Below are 27,967 nucleotides of genomic sequence, written 5' to 3'. Positions count from 1 at the left end.
GTGCTTCTCAAGCACTGAGCCATGAGGAAACGTCAGAACAGTAATCTCCTACTGAAGTAGAAAAGATAAGAAAACCATAGCACTTACGCTATCCATAAGTAGAAAGGCATTTGTTGAGGATGGATGCAGAGTACCCATTTCAGAGAATAACTGAACTACACTTGGTTAAAAAGCTGCACTCAGTGGAAAGGATCATTTGGCAAAAGCTACTGTTTGGGGTCTGAGGAGATAGCTCAAACTTGGAGACAAGAGTTCAATTTCCAGTACCCCAGTGAAAAGCAAATCTGAGTGCTTTATGATTATGACGCCCACTCATAATCCCAGTGCTAGGTGACAGAAATAGGTGAATTCATAGGGCTTTCTGGCTAGCTAGCCTACCTACGTGGGAAGCTCAGTGCCAGGAAGAGATCATTTCAAAGTGCATGACAGCATCGGGGAAATGACATCTGAAGTTTTCCTCTCACTACCACATATATGCATACATACATGTGCCTGCACAATGCACAAACATGCACAAGCACACACGAGCTCCTGGGGACACAAAATGGGCACAAAGAAAAGTTGTTTGTTTAACTTTTATATAACTCAAAGAGAACTAAGAAGTAGTCCAGTTGATGGGAAATGACCATGATGCCTTAGGAATATCTAATCATGCCTGGGCCAAAATAAAGGTTTTTTTTTTTTTTTTTTTTTGAGACACAAGTTATTACTATGTAGATCTGGCTGGTCTGGAACTCTCCATGTAGACCAGGTTGGCCTCAGACTCATGGAGATCTGTCTGCCTTTGCCTCCTGAGTGCTGGGATTAAAGTCATGTGTGACCAATTCCAGCTAGAACATTAGATTGTATTCTTAATGCAGTACAGAAAACAGTCTATGTGGTTGGAGGAGGGATAGACAGAAGGCCTCACATAGGATTTGTGACATAAACTGTGCCTAAAATTAAGGGTATCCAAGTAGGCAAAACAACAGGTACAAAAGCCTGCTGGTAGGCCACTGGCAAACTGGGTAAACACATACCAGTAAAATGGCAAATTATACTTAGGTTGACTGAAGAAACTCATACAAGTTGGCAGCAGGCTTAGAAGGCATGAGGAAGTACACAACTAGTGTGTTAGTTTACAAAAGTCTGCTTACCAGATGGTAACAGGTAACCCAGCAGTGGGAGAAGAGGCCATGGAGGCCTCTTTGGGAAACGATAGACAAACACTCTTATAAAACAAAAAAACAAAACAAAAAAAACTAAACAAAACAAAAAACAAACAAAAATACTATTGAACTTCTCAGAGCAGTCTGAGTCTTTAGAGATGAGCTACACATTGATGGAGAGATGGCACAGTGGTTTGGGCTGCTCTTCCAGAGGACCTGAGATGGATTTCCAGGACCCACTTGGTGGCTAGCATCTGGAATTTGAATTCTAGGGGACCTGATGCCCTCTTGTGGCATCTGTGGGTACTGTAGGTGTGAAGCACACATACAGACAAAACACCCACATACAGAAACATATCCTGGAGTAACTGCAGAAACCAAGAAAGTAAAAAGGGGCCACTGCTGTGGTGGAGATCAATAAAGAGGGGAATAATAGATTACAATGAATCTGATAAAGGGAGAGGGACAAATGGGGGATCTCTAAGTAGACAGGGGAAAGGAAATAAAGAAGCAGAAAGAAGGTAAAATAACCATAAGGAGGTCTGAAAAATACATAATAAATCTTATTACTTATCTATATAAAATACCTACACTATACATAATTCTGTGTATAAATATACCTAAAATAAAAATTTCATATCTGGGCTGACAATATTCCCTCCAAGAGCCAAAGGCCATATACCAAACACCTTAAAATGAACACTTTACCCTGGCCCCCAACTCCGCTGGGCATTCTCTGTAAACTCACAGGCAACTTCTGCCAGGGAAGCAGGTAGGCTAACTGCAGATCCTCACTTCTCCCCCCAGTCCTCCAAATCCAATCCTCCAGTATCATCCCCACCTCTGAAGCAGATACCCTGCTGCAGTTCCCCCTTCCTCCTTGCCTCCATCTCCAGTGGATCACACAGATCTTTACCTCCAACATTTTTCCCCTCCACTCATTCTTTTGTCTCCGCCCCCAACTCCAGCAGGCATTTCCTGGGATCCCAGTAGCCAAGCCTGCCAGAGGAGCAAATAGGCCAGCTTCAGATCTTCATTCTTCCTGTGCTTCTCCATATCCAAGCCACCAGTCTTATTCCCGGCTCTGTAGCAGACAACCTGTTGTGGCCTATCTATACTCTCTGTCCCCATTCCCAGGGACTAAGCAGATCCTGGTGGAATACACTGCTTCCTCCCACATGTAGAACACATAACTTCCTTTTTCTAGCCTATCCACATTCCTAAGTTTCAAGTCCTAAGACTTAGAAACACGTTTTACCTGGAACACGCAGTGATTACACATAACAGGATCCCAGAAGAATTCTCTATCAGGCAATACACAGCCCTTCTAAGAACCGAGGAGGGCAATATAAATCAAGGGAAAAAACATCCACCCAACAAAGACAAGAACAGATATCAGCACCTAGAATTTCAATCATCCCAAACCCTGATGCCCAGACACAATCATAAAAGCAACTAATAAGAGCCAGGACAATATGTCTCCACTAGAACTCAGTAACTCCACCATAGCATGTCCTGAATATAGCTGAAGCACAAGAAAAAAATTAAAACAACTTTATGAAGATAATAGAGGTCCTTAAAGAGAAAATTAATATAACACCCTTAAAGAAATGCAGGAAAACAGAAACAAACAGTGGGAGGAAATTAATAAATCCCTTAAATAAATCCAGGAAAATACAAACAGTGCAAGAAAATAGAAAATATAGAATAAATAAAGGAAACCAAAACTGAAGAAATTTTGGAAATGAAACATTTAGAAATTTGAACAGTGTCCACAGAGGCAAGCTTCACCAACAGAATGTAACAGATGGAAGAAGGAATCACAGGTGTTGAAGATATGATCGAAGAAATGGATACATCAGACAAAGAAAATATTAAATCTAAAAAAGTCCTGACACAAAATGTCCAACAATTCTGGGACACTATGAAAAGACAAAATATAAGAATAATAGAAATAAATAAAAGAGAAAAATCCCAGTTCAAAGGCCCAGAAAATATTTTGATAAAATCATAGAAGAAAATGTCCCTAACCCAAAGAAGGACATGTTTATTCAGGTAAGAGAAACATACAGAACACTAAATAGATTGTACCAGAAAAGAAATTCCCCTCAGCATATGATATTCAAAGCCCTAAATATACCGAAGAGAGAATATTAAAAGCTACAAGGGGAAAAGACCAAGTAACATATAAATGTAGACCTATTAGAATTATACCTGACTTCTCAATGGAGACTCTAACAGCCAGAAGGGCCTGGATAAATGTACTCCGAAGAGTCTAAGAGATCACAGATGTCAGTGCAGACTACTATTCATAGTATAACTTTGAATCACAATAGATGGAGAAAATAAGACACTCCACAATAAAACCAAATTTAAGCTATATATATCTTCAAATCTTGTCATATAGAAGTCAAACTCCAACCTAAAGAGGTTAACTACATCCAACAAAGCAAAGTCCCAGACAAATAATAGTCCCAGATAATGAATAGTTCCAGACAGCAAAGTCAAAATAAGGGAACTGAGCACATGTATGCACATGTGCACACACACACACACACACACACACACACACACACACCACTACCACCACCAACAACAAAAACAAAATAACAGGAATCAACAACCATTGGTCATTAATATCTCTCAATATCAATGGTCTCACCCCCCAATTAAAAGACACAGACTAAGAATAGATTTGAAAACAGGATCCAGGACAGGCTCCAAAACCACAGAGAAACTCTGTCTCGAAAAACCAAAAAAAAAAAAAAAAAAAACCAGGATCCTTCCTTCTGCTATAACCCCCCCGCCCCAAAATCACACCTTAATATCAAGGATAGACATCACCTCAAGGTAATGGGTTGGGAAAAGGTATTTCAAGCAAGTGGACCTAAGAAGCAAGCTGGTGTCTCCATTTTAATATCTGATAAAATTGGCTTCAAATCAAAACTAATTAGAAGAGATGGAGGATACTACTATACTCATCAAGGCAAAAATCCACCAGCTGATATCTCTATTTTAATATCTGACAAAATTAACTTCAAACCAAAACTAATCAGAAGAGATAGAGAGGGACACTACATACTCATCAAGGCAAAATTAGGTGGACCCAAGTTCATAAAAGATACAACTACTACAGCTGAAGTCACATTTTTTATAAAATATTTATTTATTTATTTATTTATTTATTATGTATACAATGTTCTGTCTGTGTGTATGTCTGCAGGCCAGAAGAGGGCACCAGACCTCATTACAGATGGTTGTGAGGCACCATGTGGTTACTGGGAATTGAACTCAGGACCTTTGGAAGAGCAGGCAATGCGCTTAACCACTGAGCCATTTCTCCAACCCCCTGAAGTCAAATTTTGATGGAAGTTTCTGTCCCACTTGGTCCTGCAGTCTTTCAGTTCCAAAGAAACTCACAGAGGGTTATATTAATTACAAACTGTTTGGCCTATTAGCTCAGGTTTAGTATTAACTAGCTCCTACAACTTAAATTAACCCATAATTCTTATTTATGTTTAACCACATGGTTGGGTACCTTTTATCAGAGAAGCATTCTCATCTTGCTTCCTCTACATCTAGTTTGTGTCTGCAGACTGAGCCTTTACTCTTCCCAGAATTCTCCTAGTCTGGTTGCCCCATCTATACTTCCTACCTGGCTACTGGCCAATCTGCATTTTATTAAACCAATATGAGTGACAAATCTTTACAGTGACAAGAGAATTATTCCACAGCACACACTGAGAGTAGGTGATTTTAATACCCCACTCTCACCATTAGGCAGGTCATGTAGACAAAAATTAAACAGAAAAATGCTTGAGCTAACTGACATCATAAACCAAATGGACCTAACAGATATTTTTCAGCACCTCATGGAACTTTCTCCAAAATAGATACAAAACAATTTCCAACAGATAAAAGAAAATTGAAATAACACCCAAAGATTAAAGCTGGAAGTAAACAGAAACAGAAACAATAAAAAGCCTACAAACTTACGGAACTTCAACAACTGACTATGGATGAAAATGGGTCAAGATTGAAATTAAAGACTTTCCAGACCTAAATGAAAAAGAATACACAATATTCCTAAACTTGTGGAACACAATGAGGGCAGTTCTAAGAAGCAAGTTCACAGCTCTAAGTGCCTACATTAAAAAGCCGAGAGATTTCATACTAGGAACTTAAGAGTACACCTGAAAGCAATAGAACAAAAAGAAGTCACACCCAAAAGGAGTAGATGGCAAGAAAAAACAATCTCAGTGATAAAATTAATAAACCAGAAACAAAAACAATTAAAAGAATCAATGAAATAAAGAGCTCTTTGAGAAAAAATGGTATTATTGACAAATCTTTATGGAAATTAACTGTAAGGCAGAGAGAGAATATCCATTTATTAATATAATTAGTAAAATATATTAATATAATTAATAAAATTAGAGATGAATAGGAAGGCATAACAACATACGTCATGGAAATCCAGATATTTATAAGGACACACTTTAAAAACCTGTTCTCCACAAAACTGGTAAATCTAAAAGTCAATAATTTTCTCAGTAAGTGCCACTTGTACAAAACAAGATCAAACAAGCAATTTGAACAGACCTATAAACCCCAGTGAAATAGTAGCAGCAATTAAAAGCACTCTAAGCAAAACAAAAATCCCTGGGTCAGATGGTTTTAGTGCAGAGTTCTACCTGGTCTTCAAAGAAGAGTTTATGCCAATATTGCTGAAATTATTCCACAAAATAGAAACAAAAGAAGGAACATTATTACCCATTTTGTTTTATAAGGCCACAGTTACTCTGATACCCAAACTACTTAAAGATTCAACAAAAAGCATTGCAGACCCATTTCTTTTATAAACATAGATTTTTTTTTTCAAATAAAATACTTGCAAACAGAATCCAAAAATACATCAAAAAGATGATGTACCATGACTAAGTAGGCTTCATCCCAGAGATGCAGGGATGGTTCAATAAACATGCATTGATAAATCTAATTCACCATATAAATAGTCTGAAAGACAAAAAAAAAACATGATCATCTCATTAGAGCAGAAACCTTTAGCAAAATCCAATACCCCTGGAGAAATTAGGAATACAAGGGACATACCTAAACATAATAAAGGAAGTTCAGAGCAAGCCCATAGCCAACATCAACTTAAATGGAGAAAAAATTTAGAGCAATTCGCAATTCCACTAAAATCTGTAACAAGCGAAAGTTGTCCACTCTCCGCATATCTATTCAATAAATAACTTGAAGTCTTAGCTATAGCAATACAATAACTGAAGGAGATCAAGGGGATACAAAAATGAAAAGGAAGGGAGAAAAGGAAGAATTAATAAAGAAGAGGAGAGGAAAAGAGAGGAGATGAAGGGAGAAAGTCAAAGTATTTTTACTTGAATGAGATGGTAGTATACATAAGTGACCAAAAAAATTCCACCAGAAACTCCTACAGCTGATAAACACTTTCAGCAAAGATGTTGTATATAACACTTACTCACAGAAATAAATTACCTTTTGAATATAAACAACATTCTGAGAAAGAAATCAGAGAAATAACACCCTTCACAATAGTCTCAAATAATATAAAGTATCTTGTAACTCTAACCAAGCAAGTGAAAGACTTATGTAATAAAAACTTTAAGACATTGAAGAAAAAAATTATCAGTGAATTTCTTTCTTTAAAAAAGAAGAATATATCTGAAGGTGGAAAGATCTTCCATGTTCATGGATCTGTAGGATTAACATAGTAAAAATTCCATCCTATCAAAAACAATCTACAGATTCAGTACAATCCCTATCAAAATTCTAGCACAATTCTTTACAGATCTTGAAAGGACAACTTTCAGTTTTATATAGAAACAAAAAAATAAAAAACAGAATGGCTAAAACAACCATAAATAATTAATTTATTAAAGATCTTCTGGAAGTATCACCATCCCCCACCTCAAATTTTACTATAGAACTCTACTAATAAAACCAACACTGTACTGGCACAAACACATACATTTCATTCAATAGAATTGAAGACCCCAAAATAAGTCCACACACCTATGGACACCTGGTTTTTGATAAGGCAGCCAGAAAATTCACATGGGAAAAAAGACAGCAACTTCCACAAATGGTGCAGGTCAAACTGGATGGCTACATGTTGAAGAATGCAAATAAACATTACTCTACACAAAACTCAAGTTCAAATGGATCAAAGACTGTTGTAGGAGCTGCGGGTTGCATTCCGCCACCCAGCTCTCGCCACCGGCTAGCTTTACCCGAAATAACAACACACAAATTGTATTCTTTTAAACACTGCTTGGCCCATTATATCTAGCCTCTTCTCGGCTAACTCTTGCACCTGGACTAGCCCATTTCTAATAATGTGTGTAACACCCCAAGGTGCACTTACCAGGAAGATTCTAGCCTACGTCCATCCTGGGTCGGAGCTTCATGGCGTCTGCCCCAGAGAGGAGAGCTATCAAGTCTGAGCTCACTTCCTCTTCCTCCCAGCATTCTGTTCTGTTTACTCCACCCACTTATGTTTTAACCTATCAGGGCCAAGCAGTTTCTTTATTATTTAACCAATGACCTTCCTCCATCAAAAGACCTCAACATAAAACCAGATACACTGAAACTGAAAGAAGAGAAAGAGGGGAATAGTCTTAAATTCATTGGCACAGGAGATCACTTCCTAAATATAACACCAGTAGCACAGACATGGAGAGCAACAATTAATAAATGGGACCTCCTGAAACTAAAAAGCTTCTGTAAGGCAAAGGACACTGCCAATAGGACATAGTGCTTAAGATTGTTTATACTGGTTGTAATTTTAATTCTTATACTTGATATCTGTTCTTATTGTATACAGTTTTGTATTGGGTTTGGAACTCTGCTATTTAGATAAAAAGGGGAGGTGACGGGGAATCTCCTTCAGCCAATGGCCTTTGAGAGGCTGGACCAGGTGGGGCGTGGCCTTTGGGTACCAAAAAGCCCACAGGAGCACCCACTGGGCCTCTTCTTCCTCCCTTGGGCCACACCTGGATGTTGGAACGCATTCCTGTTTTCCTCATTGTGATCCATGAGTTTCCCTTTTAATAATAATAGTAATAATAATAATAATCTTACTATACCCTATTTGGAGCGAGTGTGGATTATCTGATTCATGTTCCCCCCATTTGACACATTCTGCTTCAAGGAATCCCATTAAAATAGTAAACTGGAGACCATAATATATACCTAAAGGATCTATAGGGTAAAAAGAGGAAATAAATAAATAAAATAAAATGAAAAATAGAAATTAAAAATACGATACAATTTTTAAAAAGAAAAAAGCCTAGGCACAACATTATGAAACTAGGAACCTCCAAATATGTCGTTGAGTACATTTTCTGTTGGCATCTCCTGCTAGGCATGCAGCCTACCCTTACGAGTAGTTTGTTTCCCCTTTGAGACTCCTTTGGAGATAACGAAATTGTCATTTGCAAATTGTTATCTATTGAAGATAGCTTCTAAATTAGGGGTGGAGCCTGTGTCCACTTCTCCTTTCATCTCTAGAACGCCATCTGGTGCAGACCCTGACCAAAGCCTGCACATGCTGCCTCAGTCTCGGGGAGTTCATATGTATGTGGATCCCATTGGTTTGGAGAACCTTGTTTCCTTGGTGTTCTCCTTCCCCTCTGACTCTCATACTCTTTTTAGCTCCTCTTCTGCGGTGTACCCTGGGCTCTGAGAAAAGGAATTTGATGGACACATCCCGTTTAAGTGTTTCAAGGTTTCTCTCTTCATAATGTCTGAAAGAACATGTCTCTTTGTCTAAATCTGTTTCTTTTGCCATTCTTTGGGCTGGGCTCTTTTTCTTCTGTTTGTTTTCTTTTATTCTGGTGTGTTCGTTTTTTTAATTATCTTACCATATTTTATTATTATATGTTAGAAATCCATTTGCTTTCTAATGTAAGATAGAAAGGGGTGAATTGGGATAGGAAGGAAAGCAGGGAAGAAATGGGAGGAGTAGAAGGAAGGGAAACTGTAATTGTGATAGATTATGTGAGAATATCCCTTTTCAATAAAAGGAAAAGAAAGATTCAGCCTAAACAAATAGGTAAACAAGACTAAAATAAGTAAAGATAAATAGATAGATAGATAGATACATGCATACATACATACATACATACATACATATACACACACATACACACATACATACATATGATGGATAACATAGTTTAGGATAGGACAGGACAGGATAGGATAAACTGGCATCATGGTTGAGAATCCCTCTATTAAATTAGTTATGGTTGTCCGAGAGCCTCCGAAAACCTTAAAGGCTATTGTTATTTGTCTTGGTTGCCACTCAGAGGTGAAAGGTAAGTCCTTTTTGCTGAAAATAATATACACTTCAGACACAGGGCCCAATGACCCCTAAGCTAGAACTGACCTGATTGCCTTCTCCCTAAGGACTAACTTTCATAGTACCAAAAGCTTCCAAATGGTGAATAAACCAACAGTACTACTGAGATATGATGCCCATGAGCCACAACAACAACGAGCATAACACAATAAGCCTAAGGATTTAGTAGTGGCAAACATACCTTGGTAGTAACAAACAGTTCTGTAATTGGACTATAATCTGCTCAACAAGAGGGAGATCATAATTGGCATCAGAAACCTAGCCAACTACCCAGGGCTAGTGAAGTCATAGATCTTGGAAAAGAACCTAGAACTTCCACTTTACTGACCCAGCATAATCCTTAAGTACATGCTAAATATTTAGCCTTGTACCCACAGGGAAGTGTAGTTCACCCCTCATCAAAAAGACTTCACTTGGTAACAGACTGAGACCATTAGAGAAAACCATAACTAATCAACATGGAGTTGTGAAGCCCAGCCCCAACAGATTTATCTACATCACAACTCCTGACCTAAGGCTCAGAGATCATTGCAGAAGAGGAGGTGAAATGAATATATGAGAGGGAGGAACAAACCATTTTCTGTGAAATTGTGTCTCCTAGGAAGGTCAGAAAATGCACCTCTAAAGTCTCATTAACATGACTGCCTAAACATGAGCTGAATGAATGTGAGAGAGGGAGAAATAGTCTTTCCTAGGGAAGAGCACATCAAATGGTTATTGAAAATCAAATGGTCAGTCCTGAAAACATACATATAACTAACATTAAACAGACTGAGCGTGTAAGTGTGTGAGTGTGTGTAAAACAAAAAATTAATGAAAAAAAGAAACTGAATTTGAAGGAAAGCAAGAAGGGGTACATAGAATTTGAAGAGAAGAAAGGGTAGGGAGAATGATGTAATTATCTCAAAAATAAAAGAAATAAAAAACCCACATACATAAAATAAATCTTTTTAAAAATTTGTGTAGGCTAAAAGCTATAAAGAAAACATACAACAGAAAGTCACTCTTTTTTGGAAAATCTCCACTAATAGTATATGGCAAGGTGGAAACAGTCTCTACTGATTCTAGAGAAGGAACTAACTTGCCTAAGATCAATGATGGGTTGTGCAACAAGCCAAAGTGTCAGCATAAAAGCATCGTAAAATCTCCATTACGAGTCTCCAAATTGCTTCTCAACTAAAGTTATTCTCATGTATACACATTTGAAACCTTGTCTTCTTCATAAGAATTGAGATTCCAGAAAATGCCAAGCTGGGATGGTAATTTTGTGCTTTGGGGGCTCTTAGGAAAAAAAAAAAACAGGAAGTCGAGAATTAGGGGATGAAATAATAGATGAGGACCAGATTAAACAAAGGAGGAAATGGTGTCTTGGGAAGGACAAAATAGGAATATGCTCAGAGGACTTCTGAGAGGCACATGACCGGAACTGTGAATGATGGTTTGGCCCAAACTGCAGAAGCAGGCCTGAGAGGGCACTACTGTGAAGTGCAAAGGAGCAGGGCTGAGATGAGTCGGAGTCAGAACAGTCGTTTTGAAACCTCGAGCCTACACATGCCTGCCTTCGTGCCCTTGGGGTACAGGGGCTCAGGAAGGTGGACCACTTGAAGTCAGGGTCAACTATTTTCTGTTATAAAATCAAGACATTTAGATGTAAGGGTCAGACAGAGCCCACAGTTATCATTTAATACATTAATATTTGCCACAACAAAACAAATCATTTAACTGAAATAGCAGGGAAGAAAGACACAATTCTCCAGTGAGCTGAGGGAAATTGAAAAAAATAACATTATTAATTTAAGACGGCAAATGTTATCAATACTCTATTTAATGCTGCTTTTAATGTTCTAATTCAGTAAACATGAAAGTATTTATAATGTGTTGCCATTGATCCACCAACACTTATTTCCACCATAAAGGTGACCTTCAACTAGAATTTTCTTTAGTAAGGAGTTTTCTGGAATATAATACTTGTAGGCCCAGATTGCTTACAGAATCAGTGCCCTTCAGAAACAGCAAAACATCTCGAACTTACACGTCAAGCAAGACTATGTGTTCTGCAGCTGCCGGGTCAAGTTCTGTGCTGTCTGAAAAGATAGCTGAGATGGAGCACGACGTCAAGGCATGAATAATGAGACAGTGACAGTAGGGCCACTCAAACAGTACAGGGTTCCCAAGGACTCAAATAATGGCAGGAAGACATGGGGGACTTGTTCTTCAGAGATCCCAAAGCAGCTTGGCATAATGTGGGAAAAAATGAGATTTTGTATTAAGGGTTTCTTAACTGGATGTAAATTACATAAGGAGGCTATCAATGTCAGAAGCAAGGCTGTGGTTTGCAGAGATCTGTATAGAAAGGTATACACATTTCCCCAGCCCTTTGTGTTACTTCTGGAGTCTGTTATGAAGGAGAAACTGGAAAATTATTCTGGATACAGTATCCTTCAAGTTTTTAATTTTATTCTATTTTTATATTTATGGGTGGTCTGTCTCCATGTGTGTCTGGTGCCCACAGAGACCAGAAGAGGACTTCAGATATGCTGGAAGAGGTTGTTGGTGTTGGGAATTGAACCCAGGTCCTCTGGAAGAGCACCTAACACTTTTAACTGCTGATCCATTTCTCCAGCCCCTGGACACAATATCTTATTACTCAGTACAAAGCATCTCTTCTCTCTAGACTGAAATGATTGAAGAAAGTAGCTGAATCATCTGTCTATGGCCATGATCTCATCATGGTTAATACTATAGTATTGACCATATTTTTAAATTCTCCACAGCTTTAGAAAGTAAGAAAGCCATAAGAGTGCAGGAATTCCTAACTCTAGAAGTGGACATCAACTTCTAGATCAAGAATGCTGAGTACTCTGGACATGGCAGACACATCTGAAAATCCCAAGCCATCTCACATGAGGCTGCTTATCTGCATTCCTAGGGGCTTCCTCGCTTTATTTCTTCACATGTGTGCCCCAGAACTCTCCTTGGGAGAGTCTTAAAGAATATTAAGAGAAAAAATCATTTTAGTCACGAGTGATCAATTGCTAGCATGCTTCTATGAGGATGGGGGATTTGAAATACGGAAGGAAAATTCTCCAAAGAGAAGAAATGAGTGGAGCTTTTGGTAGATGGATATAAAGGAAGAAGAAGAGGGGATGGTGCAGGCAAGAGTCTGAGTACACAGAGTGCTTAATGGGGCTTCTGTGCAGTTGCTTTCCATTTCTGGGGGTGATGGGATCAGAAGCAACTTCCACTGAGAGCACTCCTACCTGACAACAGGATTGCATACGAGAAAGCAAAGCTTGCAAACTTCTTTTCCCTTCCCTGATCAAGACCAAATCATGTCACTAAGAGATCATTCTTAATTAGCAGGTTTCACATTTTCTACTAAGGTACTACATTATGAACATATAACCTCAAAATACATTGGTTCAGTTAAATTTAAGCCCATATTTGTACGTGTCCTAATCTCCCCCAAATGACAACTTTGAAATTTTGCTGCTTTCCTTCAGTTCACACTCACTATTTCTATTTTCTCTTGTCTGGGCCTATGGGGCCAGCCATAGGCATCCCACTCTACTTCAGACTAAAGAATGCTTTCAACTCCTTCGTAAACTGAGCTTCAACATGAGATTACAAATGACTAAAATATTCCAAATAATTATTTTTCATTGTTTATTTTTGCATTTCTAGGGAGTAAACCTGAGGACTTGTGCATGCTAGTTAGTATTCCTAGGCCCATGTACTTTTAAATGGCTCAGAATTCTTTGTAAGTCCCCTGAGTCTCATTCAAACTGGCTGAGTAACTATTTTAATCCCTACACTTCACTTTCCATGTTTTCCCTTCTGGGAAAGCCCTTACACTTGCTTTCACCTGCAATACTAGTGTCTTTCCCTATTACAATGAAAGCATAGCCTGACAAAAAGAAACTGAAAGGTCGAACAGATTCCTCAGCCCACAATTCAAGGGTACAGCCCATCACTGTGGGGAAAACAATACAGAAGTTTGAAGCTGTCACACGGCAGTCACAGTCAAGAAGCAGAGAAAAATGCAAGCTCCTTCCCAGCTCCCTCTTTCCACTTAAACAGTCCAAGGTCACCTGTACAGGGAATAGTCTTATCTACACAGAGGTCCATCTCCTAGGTGACTCAAGATGCTGTCAAGTTAACAGTAACTACAGCCACATCCACTAAAGTCAGTTAGAATCATAAGCCATGGAGGACTTATCCTAAAACTGTCACTTAAGAAAACATGTTTCCTACTAACAGTGAAATGCTCTTTTAAATATGGGTGGCATACCTAGTAGTAATGGAAAGTAGACCAGATCTCAAAGTGTTAGAAATTGTATGTCTTGACTTTAGCCAATGAGACACTAGGGAGATTTGCTTAGAGGTTTCTAGAAAACAGTTGTCTCTTTGATAAACAAGTAGAATATCTGTGCCATGTCTCTCTGATTCTTGCATTTGAATATAGTTGGACAAAGATGTGATTCTTAGAGCTCCATAATCTAGAATCTCATGACCATGGTCTGTGGGAAAGAAGAGGACTACAGAAGACACTGAGTCAGAACCTAGTCCTTACATACCTGACTCAGAACTAGTTCATTGCTCTGTAATGGATAACGGATTATCTCTATAACATATTTCTAGATTACTTGTGTGGTGTAGGAGGGTCTTCTATCTATCTGTTGCTTTCATTGGTTAATTAATAAAGAAAATTGCTTGGCCTGATAGGTCAGAACATAGGTAGGCAGGGCAGACAGAATAGAATTCTGGGAGGATGAAGGCAGTGTGGCAGACACCATGGCTCTCCTCTCCAAGATGGATACTGGTTAGACTTATGCCGGTAAGCCACAGTCAAGTGGAGATATATATTAATAGAGATGGGCTAAACAAATATGTAAGAGTTGACCAATAAGAGGTTAGAACTAATGGGCCAGGCAGTGTTTAAATGAATACAATTTGTATGTTGTTATTTCGGGATATAAGCTAGTCGGGTGGCCAGGAGCCAGGAGGGACAAAAAGCAGGCCTGTTGTTCCTTTTACAACACTAGTGTGAGAAGGAACAACTCTCCTTATGTTATTCTTGGTCACCTTTTCTGTTAGAGTCAAACGCATTCTGAGTTGACAACCTTTCCTCATCAAAGGGCCCCTAGGAAGCATTTCATAGGCCTTCCAACCTGCCGCTGAGCAACGCATCTCCTTTTCTCTCCTTTTCCTAGCAGCCACATGAGTGAATGTTCCTGATGTACGTGTGGTTATTTCTTTTTCATATCCACTTTCCCTTTTAGAATTATAAGCTTTTATGGTCATGGTCTTAATCTTTTCATTCTCTGGAGAACATCTTTTGAAATCACCACAGTCATTAAATCACCCAAGGAGCCTTTCAAAATGGACCCCAAGTCATAGAAGCTCTGATTAGTAGGTTTAATGTAGGGGAGGGGCTCAATATGCAACTTTAAAAATAAGCTCCTATATATTGTCCAGCCATCTTCTAAATGTATATGTTTACACCCATAGGCTAGTGCTGTCCTCCATCTCTATCAGAGAAGCAACTTTTTGAAGTGAACAGCTGGTTAATGCAGAGATTCATGCATGGCTGATCAAGGTGCCCAGAATAAGTGGCTATCCAGTGCTCAGCATTAAAAAGGATATGCATATCACTCTTTTTATGGCTCAGAGGTGGGGGAGAGGCTTCCAGGGAGCTATTGACAGTTGATGACTGCTGGGGGCAGGAGGGGGAGCCATTGTCTTCAGTAGCTTAGCCATTAGTGAGTTGCCCATACCTCATTGGATAGCTCCACATCTACGTCCATGTGGGTAATGAAAAAAACAAAAAGATAGGAAAGTTGGGTGTGGCTTTTTGGAAGCAGAAGGAGGGGTAGGAGCTAGTGAAAGTGAAAAAATAATGCTATTATAGAATGCAATATATATGAATTGAATACCAACAATAAAATTTAATTCATTAATGACAATTTTAAAATAAAAACAAAAAACAATTCCCCACATTACAACAACATGCTTGGTTCAGGGGCCATTCTCTCTGAGGAAACACTGCATAGTGTTTGTATTATTGTTATCATACATCATCTTTCTGGTGCTCTTCTTGTTTCTGTTGTGTCCCCAGGAAACCTGTGAACTTGAGAACAGAGACTATCTTATGCTCTTTATTATTCCCAAGATTGTCTAGCCCAGTCACACACACACACACACACACACACACACACACACACACACCACCCTTCTCACTATTTTAGAAGGTTTAAGGCATACATCTCAGTGGCAGAACTTAGGCTTAGTATATATGAGGTCCTTGGTTAAGTTCCACCATCACTGCCACACATACAAACAAATCCTTTAGCAAGTAGCTGAGTGAGCAAGTGAATGAGTGAGTACAGACACCAATATGCAGATTGGTATTATTATTATATTATTATTATATTATATTATTATTCTAGCATTAATAAGTGTAATAGACCAGTATTTCACTGACATTATACGGAGACCTGAGGATTTCACCCTTGATTTCTGTTGAATGGAGTCACACAATTTTATGGGTCACATAGTTTATATTACACACTTCATTACTTCAACCTCTCTTAGCCAAGAAGTGCTTCTTAAAATAAATAAGTAAATAAATTTCCTTCCAGGCAAAGGCTCTTTGTCATGTATTTGTATTATTTGGTTGCAAAACATTATTCAGAATGGTGGGAGTTAGTACAGAAGAGGTCTTCCTGGAACATTAATGATTATACTCTTGTAGGGAACATGAAATTTGATTCTTATTTTGATGGGTCTTGTTTGTGGAAGACCCCTCATGAGGGAAATTTGTGATCTGAGGACATAATGTGGGGGTGAGACCAAAATTACATACACCACACAAACATACTGAGTGTGAGTCTAGGCTACTAATGGAAATACTTCTTTTCACTCTGTAATGGAAAATAATCCCTTTGCCAGTGACAAAATCTCAAATAGTAGCATTATTTGTGAACAAATATTGTTTCTATATCTGCTTGGTTTGGGAAGTCCTTCTGTCTCTGTGTTGCTTTTATTGGTTAATGAATAAATCTGTTTTAGCTAGTGACTTAGCAGAATAAGGCAAGGCAAGAGTTCCAAGAAGATAGAGGAGGAGAGAGTAGGTGGAGTCAGAGAGAAGCCATGTAGCCTCCATTAGAGACAAACACACTGGAACCCTGCAGGTAAGCCACAGCCACATGGTGATACACAGATTAATGGAGATGGGTTGGTTCAGGATATAAGAGCTAGCTAAAAACATGCTTAAGCTATTGGCCAAACGGTATTGCAAATAATATAGTTTTGGAGTGATTATTTTGTGATCTGGGTAGGCGGGAATGAACAAGCAGTCTCCACCAACATCTGCTGGTATTGCTATTCAGACAATTTAATAAGAAATATATCAGCAGAATGCTAGGAAAGTGCTACTTTCTCAAAAGCAAATGCAATGATAAAAAGACCATGGAGTAATACCCTCAATAAAAACTTGCTGAGCTGTTTTCTTTTGATTCCTTGCTAAAAGCGTTGGTCAAACAACCTGTTTAAACCATGAGAAGAAACTGTGGCCAGTGAGAGAGAGAGGGGAGGTGGGGTTTAGAAGTTGAAGGTTAGCATCCAAATACACAAAACCATGTCTTCAGAACAAAGAGGGAAATACTGGGTTGCAGTAGACAGAATATAGTTGAGTGCTGTCAGGAAGATGATTTTTTAAAAAGGGGCTACACAAAGTTGAGTGGGAGAAGAAAAGAATGGATCTAGTAGGAATTGGGGGAAGGGAGTGAGGTGAATGTGATCAAGAGACATTGTACTAAATTCTCAAAGAACTAATAAAAATGAGTAAAAAAGGATGAAAAAATAAAGAAAAGAAAGCCACAACAATACATGACTGTAATGTAAGTACTCTTGCAAGGAGATAATGATGGTGAGGCCAGCCTGGGCTAAATAGTGGAGATCCTATCTCAAAAAAAAAAAACAACAACAACAATGGATTCTTACCTTAAAGTATTTGTAACTTGGATCTAATTCTGCTTACATGTAGTCTCATTGGAAAAAGAAAAAGTCACAGCATTCTCCTAAGCACCACTGAGACAGTCAAGGCTTCCCTGCCAACAGTCTAGAGCTTAAATGAAGACTCTAAATTGTAATTCATCAGTCACACTTTAACTAATGCTGCTGTAGACATCACAAAATGTCTAATATGTTTGAATAAAAAGTCACATTCTTTAACTTCTCCATTTTAACACAGATATCATATAAATTACTGTTTGAGATTTATAAAGCTGACAGCACTGAAAAGAGTCCCATCTGGCAAGCTATGTGGAAACAAATTGATTTTGCCTGATGAGTTGAGGGGCGAGTGGAATCCTACATGGCTGTACTATTTCCTAGGATAATCTGTGTCACGCAATGGCTCTCAAATTTGCCTACCCATTAGAATTGCTGAAGAGCTTTTCAAAAATTCTGGTAACAAAGTCTCACCCTCGAGTGCTTACTTAAATGTTTCCGAGTGAAGCCTAGGTATGAGATTTTTTTTTTAATTCCCCAAGCGATTATAATGTGCAGCCATGATCGAGAACCTTGGCTCTAAAACACATTAACCCTGAAGATACATCCACTAAGACTTAGTGGGTAAGTGACTAAGTGACTTACATTTCACTTAGTGACTAAATGAAAGATGTTAGCATAAAGCAAACAAGAACCAAGGACAAAACAGGGGTTGAGGAAAAGGGTTTCCAATGTTCGGAAAGCAAACGAGCACTCTGTATTTATATTCTGAGATGAAACACAGGAATGGGAGATTTCCCTACCATCAGTACATGGGAGTTTTATAAATTTGATTTAGTTTTGGACAGACATCAGGGCCAAGTACAAATAAAAATGATGTAAGAAGAAAAGGGGCAGCTGTAGAAATATAAAACTGACAAAATGAAGTATTGAAAAACACCACCCAATAGGGTTGCCATCAAATCTATCTCAAAATTCATTTTCCATAACAGCAAAGCCTGAATACAGCCTGCATATCAGTAGAATGAACTAAATAAACTAAATAAAAAAATATATTATTTACCCAGTGAAAATCACAGGGAGTAAAAGGGCATGAGCTGCTCCAGTACAGAGCATGATGAACTTAACTGACACAATATTGATAAGCCTGAAACACAAAAGCAAGAGAAACACAGATCAATTTATATGAAATTCAAGTCATAAAAATAAATCCATGATCAGTGAAATTTGGATGAATGGCTATCTTTTCGGGGAGATCTAGAACTGGAAGTATAAGAAGGAGCTTGCAGAGTAGGGGGAAGTTACAATGTATGCACATAGCACAATATTCAGTATATCAAACTATTAAGACCTGTGTGCTTTGTTACAAGTAAGGTATACAGCAATAAAAAGGAAACGTATCATTTTTTTAATTTATTTATTTATTAAAGATTTCTGCTTCCTCCCCGCCACCACCCCCATTTCTCTCCCCCTCCCCCGATCAAGTCCCCCTCGCTCATCAGCTCGAAGAGCAATCAGGGTTCCCTGACCTGTGGGAAGTCCAAGGACCACCCACCTCCATCCAGGTCTAGTAAGGTGAGCATCCAAACTGCCTAGGCTCCCACAAAGCCAGTACGTGCAGTAGGATCAAAAACCCATTGCCATTGTTCTTGAGTTCTCAGTAGTCCTCATTGTCCACTATGTTCAGCGAGTCCAGTTTTATCCCATGCTTTTTCAGACCCAGGCCAGCTGGCCTTGGTGAGTTCCCGATAGAACATCCCCATTGTCTCAGTGTGTGGGTGCACCCCTCACGGTCCTGAGTTCCTTGCTCGTGATACATATTAGAGTACTACTCAGCAGTAAAAAACAAGGACTTCTTGAATTTTGCATACAAATGGATGGAAATAGAAAACACTATCCTAAGTGAGTTAAGCCAGACCCAAAAAGAGGAACATGGGATGTACTCACTCATATTTGGTTTCTAGCCATAAATAAAGGACATTGAACCTATAATTCGTGATCCTAGAGAAGCTAAATAAGAAGGTGAATCCAAAGACAAACATATAGGCATCCTCCTGAATATTAACCTTCATCAGGCGATGAAAGGAGACGGAGACAGAGACCCACATTGGAGCACCAGACTGAAATCTCAAGGTCCAAATAAGGAGCAGAAGGAGAGAGAGTATCATTTATTTTTTAAAGATTTCTTTATTTGTATGTATGTAAGTGTTTTGCCTGCATGTACACCTGTGTGCCACATGAGTGCAGGGTGCCTATAAAGTCCAGAAGAGGGCACTGGATTCCCTGAGAATGAAGATACAGACTGTTGCAAGCTGCCATTAGGTGATAGGAATGAACCTACTCAGTCTCTCCAGCCTCTTATTTGCTACTATCATCACTCATTCCATAAATCTTAAAAGCTTCCCCTGAGATAGGTAGTGTTCTACTTGTAGGACACAGGTTACCTAAATCAACAGAACCCCTGCCTTCCTGACTCTTGCACTATTAATGTAGAAAATAGACTGTAGAAGATTAAACTGTAGAAAACAGACTATAGAACAGAAACAACTGCATGTGCCATGTCAGGTAAACAAGTGCCACAGAGAAGAGCAGCATGAGGAGGGCTGAGGTTGTGTAGAAATGGGGTATGCTGTTTTAGATGGAGAAGGCCTTTTTGAGAGAACAATCGTTCGGGAAGTCAAGATATCTGGTTTCCAATTTCTAATAGATTAGAAGCATCACATCCACTGAAAATGGGAAGGTCATCTGAAGTCAGAAAAACATTTGGGAGTACCAACTGACAAGTGTAGACAGTCACAGGAGGTACAGTCTAGCAGGCCCAAACACTCAGGGGTCAAACAATTCAATACTCTCGACAGCATCCCCATGATAAAACTGAAACTGCCTTACTACTGCTTTTACTACCTTATCACCATTTCTTGGTCTCTGGTGAACTTTACAGCCAGCCTTACAAATGCAGGGAGGTGGCCCTCTTAACCTTCTCATATACTCAGCACCACCTGGAGGAGACCCTGTGATGCTATTAAAAAACCTTTACTATCTGTCTGGCTATCTGATGACACAAAACATTATCACACAATCATTTCCGTAACTGTCTGCTGAACAATGCAGTACCATTCAGAGTTATGAATGAATAACACACCAATTTTTACCTTTTGACATTGGATATTTAAAACAAGAAGAGATTCTCGACTATCTAGAGAACTCTGACAGAGAAGTACTATCAAACATTCTGGAGAAAACGGGTACAACTGATCTTGCCTTGACACCATCTGCACTATTTCCATCCAGCACAGTGATATTGAAGCTTCATGACTGTCTTGGTTAGTTTTTGCTGTCAACTTGATACAACCTAGAGTCACCTTGGAAAAGGAAACCTCAATTGAAGAATAAGCCATCAGGCTGGCCTGCAGAGAGGTCTAGCTGGCATTGTCTTGATCATTTATTGATGTGGGTGGGCATTCCACATTATCTATTGAACATTTCCATGGAAGCTAAGTCCCAGTTTTTCACAGCAACGCCTTGTGTATGATCACACACTCCCTCAGTGTTCATGCTGGAATCACATTTCAAATAAACTGTTCTCAAGTCCTTATTCCAGAGTGTACCTTCTGGTAAGAAAAATTAAGATAAGGAATGTGGAAGTGGGAATGGGGGGTGAGAGTGTATACATGCATACATACACACATACACATATACATGAACATATAACTACTACATATAGGAAAAGTTCTAAACTTGGTGAATTTCTTTTTTTTTTTTTTGGTTTTTTTTTTTTGAGACAGGGTTTCTCTGTGGTTTTGAAGCCTGTCCTGGAACTAGCTCTTGTAGACCAGGCTGGTCTCGAACTCACAGAGATCCGCCTGCCTCTGCCTCCCAAGTGCTGGGATTAAAGGCGTGCGCCACCACCGCCCGGCCACTTGGTGAATTTCTTAATGTGCTGAGAGAAGCCATGGCTGGTTGGAAAGGTAACAGGTTAATGCTAACAACTTCTTTTGTTTCACCTGGCTCAAAACAGACAATGACGAGGCAAGCTAATCTGCTGAATCCTACCCACATTGCAAACTTTTGAGCAAAGTAAATGATTGTTGTTATTTTGGAATGTTAAATTTTGGGGTCATTTTAAAAAAAACAACAACTGTAGATAACAAATATACTTGGTTTCCAAGGATTAGAAATCAGACTCAAAGGTTTTTTTTTTTATCAAACCTTTAAAACGGTGTATTTTCTTATTTTATGAAGGTTTTAATGTTGAGTTCTATCCTGTATTTCCATCCTTTTACTTCTCTCCCCAATTCTACTGTAACAATGGAGAGAATTTCCTAAGTCACCAATAGCAAGAGTTTTCAGGTGACTATAAGTATATGCTAACTGATAATGTTGCTCTTATCCCATCTATCCTGGTTTCCTTAGAAACTTAATTTTCTATGGATTCCCATGGTTCTCTCTGAAAAACAAATTTTATTACAGTGGAGATGGAGCATTAATTCTAAGAACCCACGTGGTCCAATCTTGGAGTAATGTCTCCATAACAGCCACAGATAATCAAAAAAGAAGTTCCCTTTTTTACTTGTCTTTCAATGTACAATAATAGAAATCCATTAGCACTTCACAATAACATTTCTGCAAACCCCTTCCCCATTTTGCAATTTCTTTGTCCTTTGAAGCTGTTAACAGAATCTCACACTTCAGTGTTTTCTCATGTCCTAAAATCCACCTCTGCGGTTTTCGTTCCTTTCTCTTGTTCCTCTTCTCTCCTCCCATAATTATGAATTACGAGTGAAAATACAGGTCTAACCAATGAACATGCCAAAATGGACAGACAGAAGTCCCAGGTGTCAACCCCACACAAAGAACTATAAATAAGTGAGGAAATCCGGGAGCAGGAGAAGTGGCCTTTCCCAGGGAAGTGTAGCACACCAACTGGTTGATTAGTACCATACAGTCCTGAAAACATACATTCAGATAACATTAGAGCGACTGATAGGTCATATTTTAGAAATATACAAACATATATGTGCATATACACATGCAAATAACAATAAATAAAAAAGACTGCCATGAATTTTAAGGAGAACAGGGAGGAAAAGAATAAATGCTGTAATTAAATTATAACATCAGTAATTAAACACAGAAAGAACAGCAAAGAAAATATGAGTCTACTTTTAGCAGATGAAAGTTTCTTGGATAGAGGTGGAGGGGATGAATGTTTCTATAGTTTAGATATGAAGTGTTCATCCCATCCCAAAGTTTTATATCTATAATGTTTGCTTGACAGCTGATTGACTTTTAAGGAGTGCTTGAATCATAATTTCTCTGATCTAATCAATGGATTCATTCACTGAGTGACTCCTAATTGAAGTCTCTCCTCTTACTACTGAGAGGTGGTGGAAACTATAGAAAGTATGATCTTTTAGAAGAATGGGTTTCTGGGGTGCCTTTGAAGGTTATGCCTTATCTCAGGCTTTTGTGCTTCCAGGCTGCCATGAGGTGCCTTCTTTATTCCAGAACATACCTGTTCCTATCACCAAAATGCCCTGAAGCGATACAGTTAAGCAACTATGAAAGAATTTTTCTGAAACTGTGAGTTAAATGACACCCTTTCTGCATTGAACTGCTTTTCCCTGTATTTTGCCACAGGATCAAAGAACTCTAACACAGCTGTCACCATTTTAGCTTTGGATCCTATTTCACCGGTGCTGACTAGTTTTGTGTCAACTTGACACAAGCTAGAGTCATTTGGGAAGAGGAAACCACAATTGAGAAAATGCCCTCACCAGACTGGCCCATGTGCAAGCATGTAGAGCATTTTCCTGATTGATGTTTGATATGGGAGGGACCAGCTCACTGTGGGTGTCCACCCCTGGGTGCTATAAGAAAGCAGGCTGAGCAAGAAAGGCATGGATAAGAAGCCAGTAAGCAGCCCTGTTCCATGGCCTTGCATCAGCTCCTGCCTCCCCTCCAAGTTCTGCCTTAAGCTTCTGTTCTGATGTCCCTAGACGATGGACTACAAATTGTAAGATGAAACAAACCATTTTCTTCCCAAGGTAATTTTGGGCATGGCATTTTATCACAACAATATGCGATATGTTACTTACATACTCCACTAAGAGAATTTGGTTTTCAAATTTAATCTTATTAGGAAATTTTCCCATTCTGCAGCATTCAAGAAAACTAGAAGCATGTTTCTGGCAACTAATTTGTTAAGTATTACTGACAAACACAATTTGGGATAATTATATTCTTATTTTAACTGCAATTTTCTGTATCAACTCAACTGCCCACTTTTATTCTTTTCATTCATCATTTTGGTTCCTTTTTTTTTTGTTTTTTCGAGACAGGGTTTCTCTGTGGTTTTGGAGCCTGTCCTGGAACTAGCTCTTGTAGACCAGGCTGGTCTCGAACTCACAGAGATCCGCCTGCCTCTGCCTCCCGAGTGCTGAGATTAAAGGCGTGCGCCACCACCGCCAGGCTTTGGTTCCCTTTTTTGTATGTTAATGTGAATATTCAAAATGGAAAAAGAATTTCAAAACCTCCTGGTGAAGATTTGGGGTTCTAAAGAAGTATTTACAATCACCCATTGCTTTATATCACAAAGAATTTCTTAGTTATGGATTTGCTTCTAATTGACATAAATTTTCCAAAATCTTCTTTACTCAATGATTTCATTGATGGAGCATGACCTAGAAACATCTAAGTAGTTTTGTAGCTCAGTGGTTTAGAACACTTGTTTCCAGAGGACCTGGGCTTGATCTCCAGCATCCACATGGTGACTCACAACTGCCCAAAAGTTTATTTCTAGAGGATCTGGTGTCCTCTTCTGAGCTCACCTCTGTGAGCCTTGTGTATATATGTGGTACACATACACACATTCAGACACAACACTTACACATATAAAAAAATAAATCTAACAATGAAATTTGTAAGGCAACCACTCTAGTAGTAAAGTTAAGCAAACCAAATGTACCAATAGACTCCCATTCTTTGAGTACCGACGTGTCCAGGACTTGCTCATGCTATCCATCCATCCACCCATCCACTATTTTCTCTTAACCTATAAGAAATTCCACAGCCAATTCTGTCTACTTGCTGTCCTCTCTACATTCTTCTAAACCAACGGTTCCTAGCATGTTCACTGATTAAACACCATCAGCCTATCATTTGGGAAATTTACAGAAATGCAAATTCTCTGGCTCTATTCTAGACATTTGGAGGCAGAAACTCTACTATAAAACCCAGCTGTCTGTATTAAGAAGTCCTTTGGGTGACTTGGATGCCTGCTGAAAAATGGAAAGCACTGCCTTAGAATTTAAAAATGGACCAAGGTAGTACAGAGACCTAAAATACAAAACACCTGGACTTTACTTCTATGTTCTCCTATTAGTTTTCTGTATCAATTTCAAACACCTCTTTGAAAAATCACCATAGTAAAGAGGTCTAGCTGATAATACTTTGATATGTGATTCCATTTGGGGGATATTTTTTAGGTAAGGTCCCTTATAGCTCAACCTGGCTTTCACTGTGTGCCTCAAGCTGGCCTTGAAATCCTGAACCTCCTGCTCCCAACTTCCAAATGCTCATCTCCACTAGTTTTTTCCATATAAGCTTTATATTTAATGTTTCCAGAAGTGCTAACCCAAGCTCATCAAAACGACTAAATTCCTGTATTTAAAACATTTCTCTCAAAGCCAAGAAATTTGTGTAAGTTGCTTGTAGAATGAGCTGCGGGCTGGGTTCCTGCCCAGCTCCTACACGGCTAGCTTTACACCCAAAATAACAACACACAAATTGTATTCTTTTAAACACTGTCTGGCCCATTAGCTCCAGCCTCTTATTGGCTAATTCTTACATCTTGATTAACCCATTTCTAATAATGTGTGTAGCACCACGAGGTGGTGGCTTACCGGCAAGATTCTTAACCTGCATCTGTCTCGGGTAGGAGAATCATGGCGACTGACCTCACTGCTTTCTTCCCAGCATCCTGTTCTGTTTACTCTGCCTATCTAATTTTTCTGTCCTATCAAAGGCCAAGGCAGTTTCTTTATTAACCATTAAAATTAACACATAGACAAATGATCCTCCTCCATCAGTTGCTGGTGAATGCTCTTTGACAGTTTCTCTTCTAGAATTCACCGTATCACAACCAGAAACATTAATTCATCTTCATATTATGGATTCTTGTAGTGAAATTATTTTTCAATAACTCCCAAAAGATTCATAGTTACCCTTCAATTTACAAAAAAATATTCTTCTTGAACAAAAATAACATTATATTTGCATTAATATTTCAATATATTACTGCAATGATATTAAAACTTAATTTTAATGACAAGTGTAAGATTTATATTCTAACATGATAGTGTGGCACTCATTTTAGAAGCCACTCATTTTTTTTCTGCTGATGAATTCAATTGAGTAGTTTTTGAGCTGTGACCAATCTTAAGCAGAAACACAAAGCCTGGATAGGATGCTCTTTGTCGAATTTAAACAAATGACTCACCCCATCCATTAAAACTTCAGAATGTGACAAGCAAATTTATGGTGAAACAGACTTTCCAGATGGGCTAAAATCTTGACACAAGTAACTTTGAAATTAGCTATTACTGAGCGAGTTCAGGAAATGAAAAATGAGCTTTTTACCTAAAAACACATGGATAATAGGTAAACTGAAGAGCTTACATTGTCACAATGAAAAATGGTCCAGGATTAGCACTCAGAGAAGAAAGAAGGAAATGTACTTTATATGGAAGGGAAATCCTCGGCAGGGCACTTTGCCTATAAGAACAACCATTAAGAAAAGACATTGTTGACATGAATGCCACAACCAGCCCCAGGAAAAGTCATAGGCACATCTAGGACACTCTTAGTCCCAACTAGCTCAGCAGACATGTTTAAAGATAACACTTTACTCTCTTCCAGGCACTAATTATGGCAAAACAAAAAATGTGGTAAAGAAAGGCAAAAACATACCAAGAGAGTTAGTGCCTCAGGAAAGAGATAACTAGGTTATTCTCGTTGTATTGCTCCTGCGCAAATGAATTCTTGCAGAGCCTTTTCCAATTCATCTGCTGAGCGACTCCATCATACGCATTTGAAAATCCATTGTAAAGCTATGCTTCCATGTGAAAGCATCAGAAAATATGATTCGAGTGTGGAGACAGGCTGGTGTTAGGCTCCCTAGACAAGGAATTGCTTGGGTGTGAGATGAGACTTCTGACAATTCCAGTTCCCTGTGAGAGTAAGTTAGGGAATCTTTCATCCTTTGCATGATATTTCTACCTCAGAGAATTTACTAAAAGATGTATTTCATTCATTTCCTCAACCAGGACTTAGCCAGCACCCATTACACACTAGGCATGGTTCTCAGGGATATACCATGGAATACAAAATAGATCTCTGTGCTCAAAACCTTTATACCTTCGCATGACACAGATAAAATGGTTAATAGAGTAATCCCAGCAGCTATTTTTCTTTAAAAAGCCTGCTTAGAAAGTTGGCCTTTGGTTGGAATTCGAAAACCTGCATGCGGTGGCCAACCATTCCAAGGACTGGTAAGAAAGTCTCCCTGTGCCTCAGCTGTTTGCATAAACAATGTGGCATATGTTCAACACTTGTTTTCATTTGGGGAAGCTCGAATTTTGATATATGGTGGGAAGAGGGTCCTTACTTAAACAGCCTTTAATAAGATCTGCAGGCACTGAGCGCCAGTGAGCTTCCCTAGTGGAGTTGTCACTGGTCTTTCCCAGCGGAATGAAGTACATATTTTTACATCACTGGGAGAAGATTCTGGGAAGCCTGTACCTGGTTTTCCTTAGGCTTCACTCCCTCTACTCTTTTTTGCCTTTATCCATTCTGCTTTCTATCTCCTCAGTATAAGAGAATCATAGCAGTGGTTATGACCACATGCTGGCTTTTCTGAGCTCTTCCGGTGAGTCATCAATCCAGAGATGGTATTAGAGACTTTCCACGTGAAGGGGGTGGATTAGACAATGTGTGGTTTATATAACTGAGTAAATCATCTAACATGCCAGACTGCATTAGTGTTAAGAAAATATACACTATGTGGCACGAAAAACAGCTTGGAGTACTGGAGTGAAAGGGTTGTAGAGTGCTATAAAAAATAAGGAAGTAAGTATGGGTCTTGTTAACTGACCAAATAAGTAAAGGAGATAGGGGCATTAATGCAACATATGAAAAGAAAATTCACTAGGCAGAGGAAACCGCTTATGCAATAACCCTAAGGTAGGGTGCACCTACCTGTGTTTCAAGGCTCACTAAGAAGGATGATGTATCTGGAGCCATTTGAGCCAGATGGGGGCTGGGTAAGGCTAGTACTTGAAGATATACATGTAGGACCAGGAAGTATTAATCATCATTTAGACCCTTGAAGGTTATCAAAAGG

At 38.9% G+C, this 27,967-nt stretch overlaps 1 protein-coding gene across 1 annotated transcript in view; it reads right to left on the bottom strand.

Moving 5' to 3' along the window:
- The window catches only part of LOC121442678 (lanC-like protein 3), a 104,282-nt gene that overhangs the window by 48,216 nt on the left and 28,099 nt on the right, over positions 1 to 27,967 (bottom strand). Inside the window, exon 3 of the mRNA XM_041644289.1 lies at positions 9,576 to 9,605. Within this exon, the coding sequence (XP_041500223.1) occupies positions 9,576 to 9,605 (30 nt within the window). The remainder of the gene's footprint in view (positions 1 to 9,575; positions 9,606 to 27,967) is intronic.

The sequence above is a fragment of the Microtus oregoni genome, unplaced genomic scaffold (assembly GCF_018167655.1).
Source record: "Microtus oregoni isolate MIOR12 unplaced genomic scaffold, Mior012 000092F_ref0000046, whole genome shotgun sequence".
Lineage (NCBI taxonomy): Eukaryota > Metazoa > Chordata > Mammalia > Rodentia > Cricetidae > Microtus > Microtus oregoni.
The sequence above is the reverse complement of the archived record's forward strand: the minus strand, read 5'-3'. Positions and strand labels throughout refer to the sequence as shown.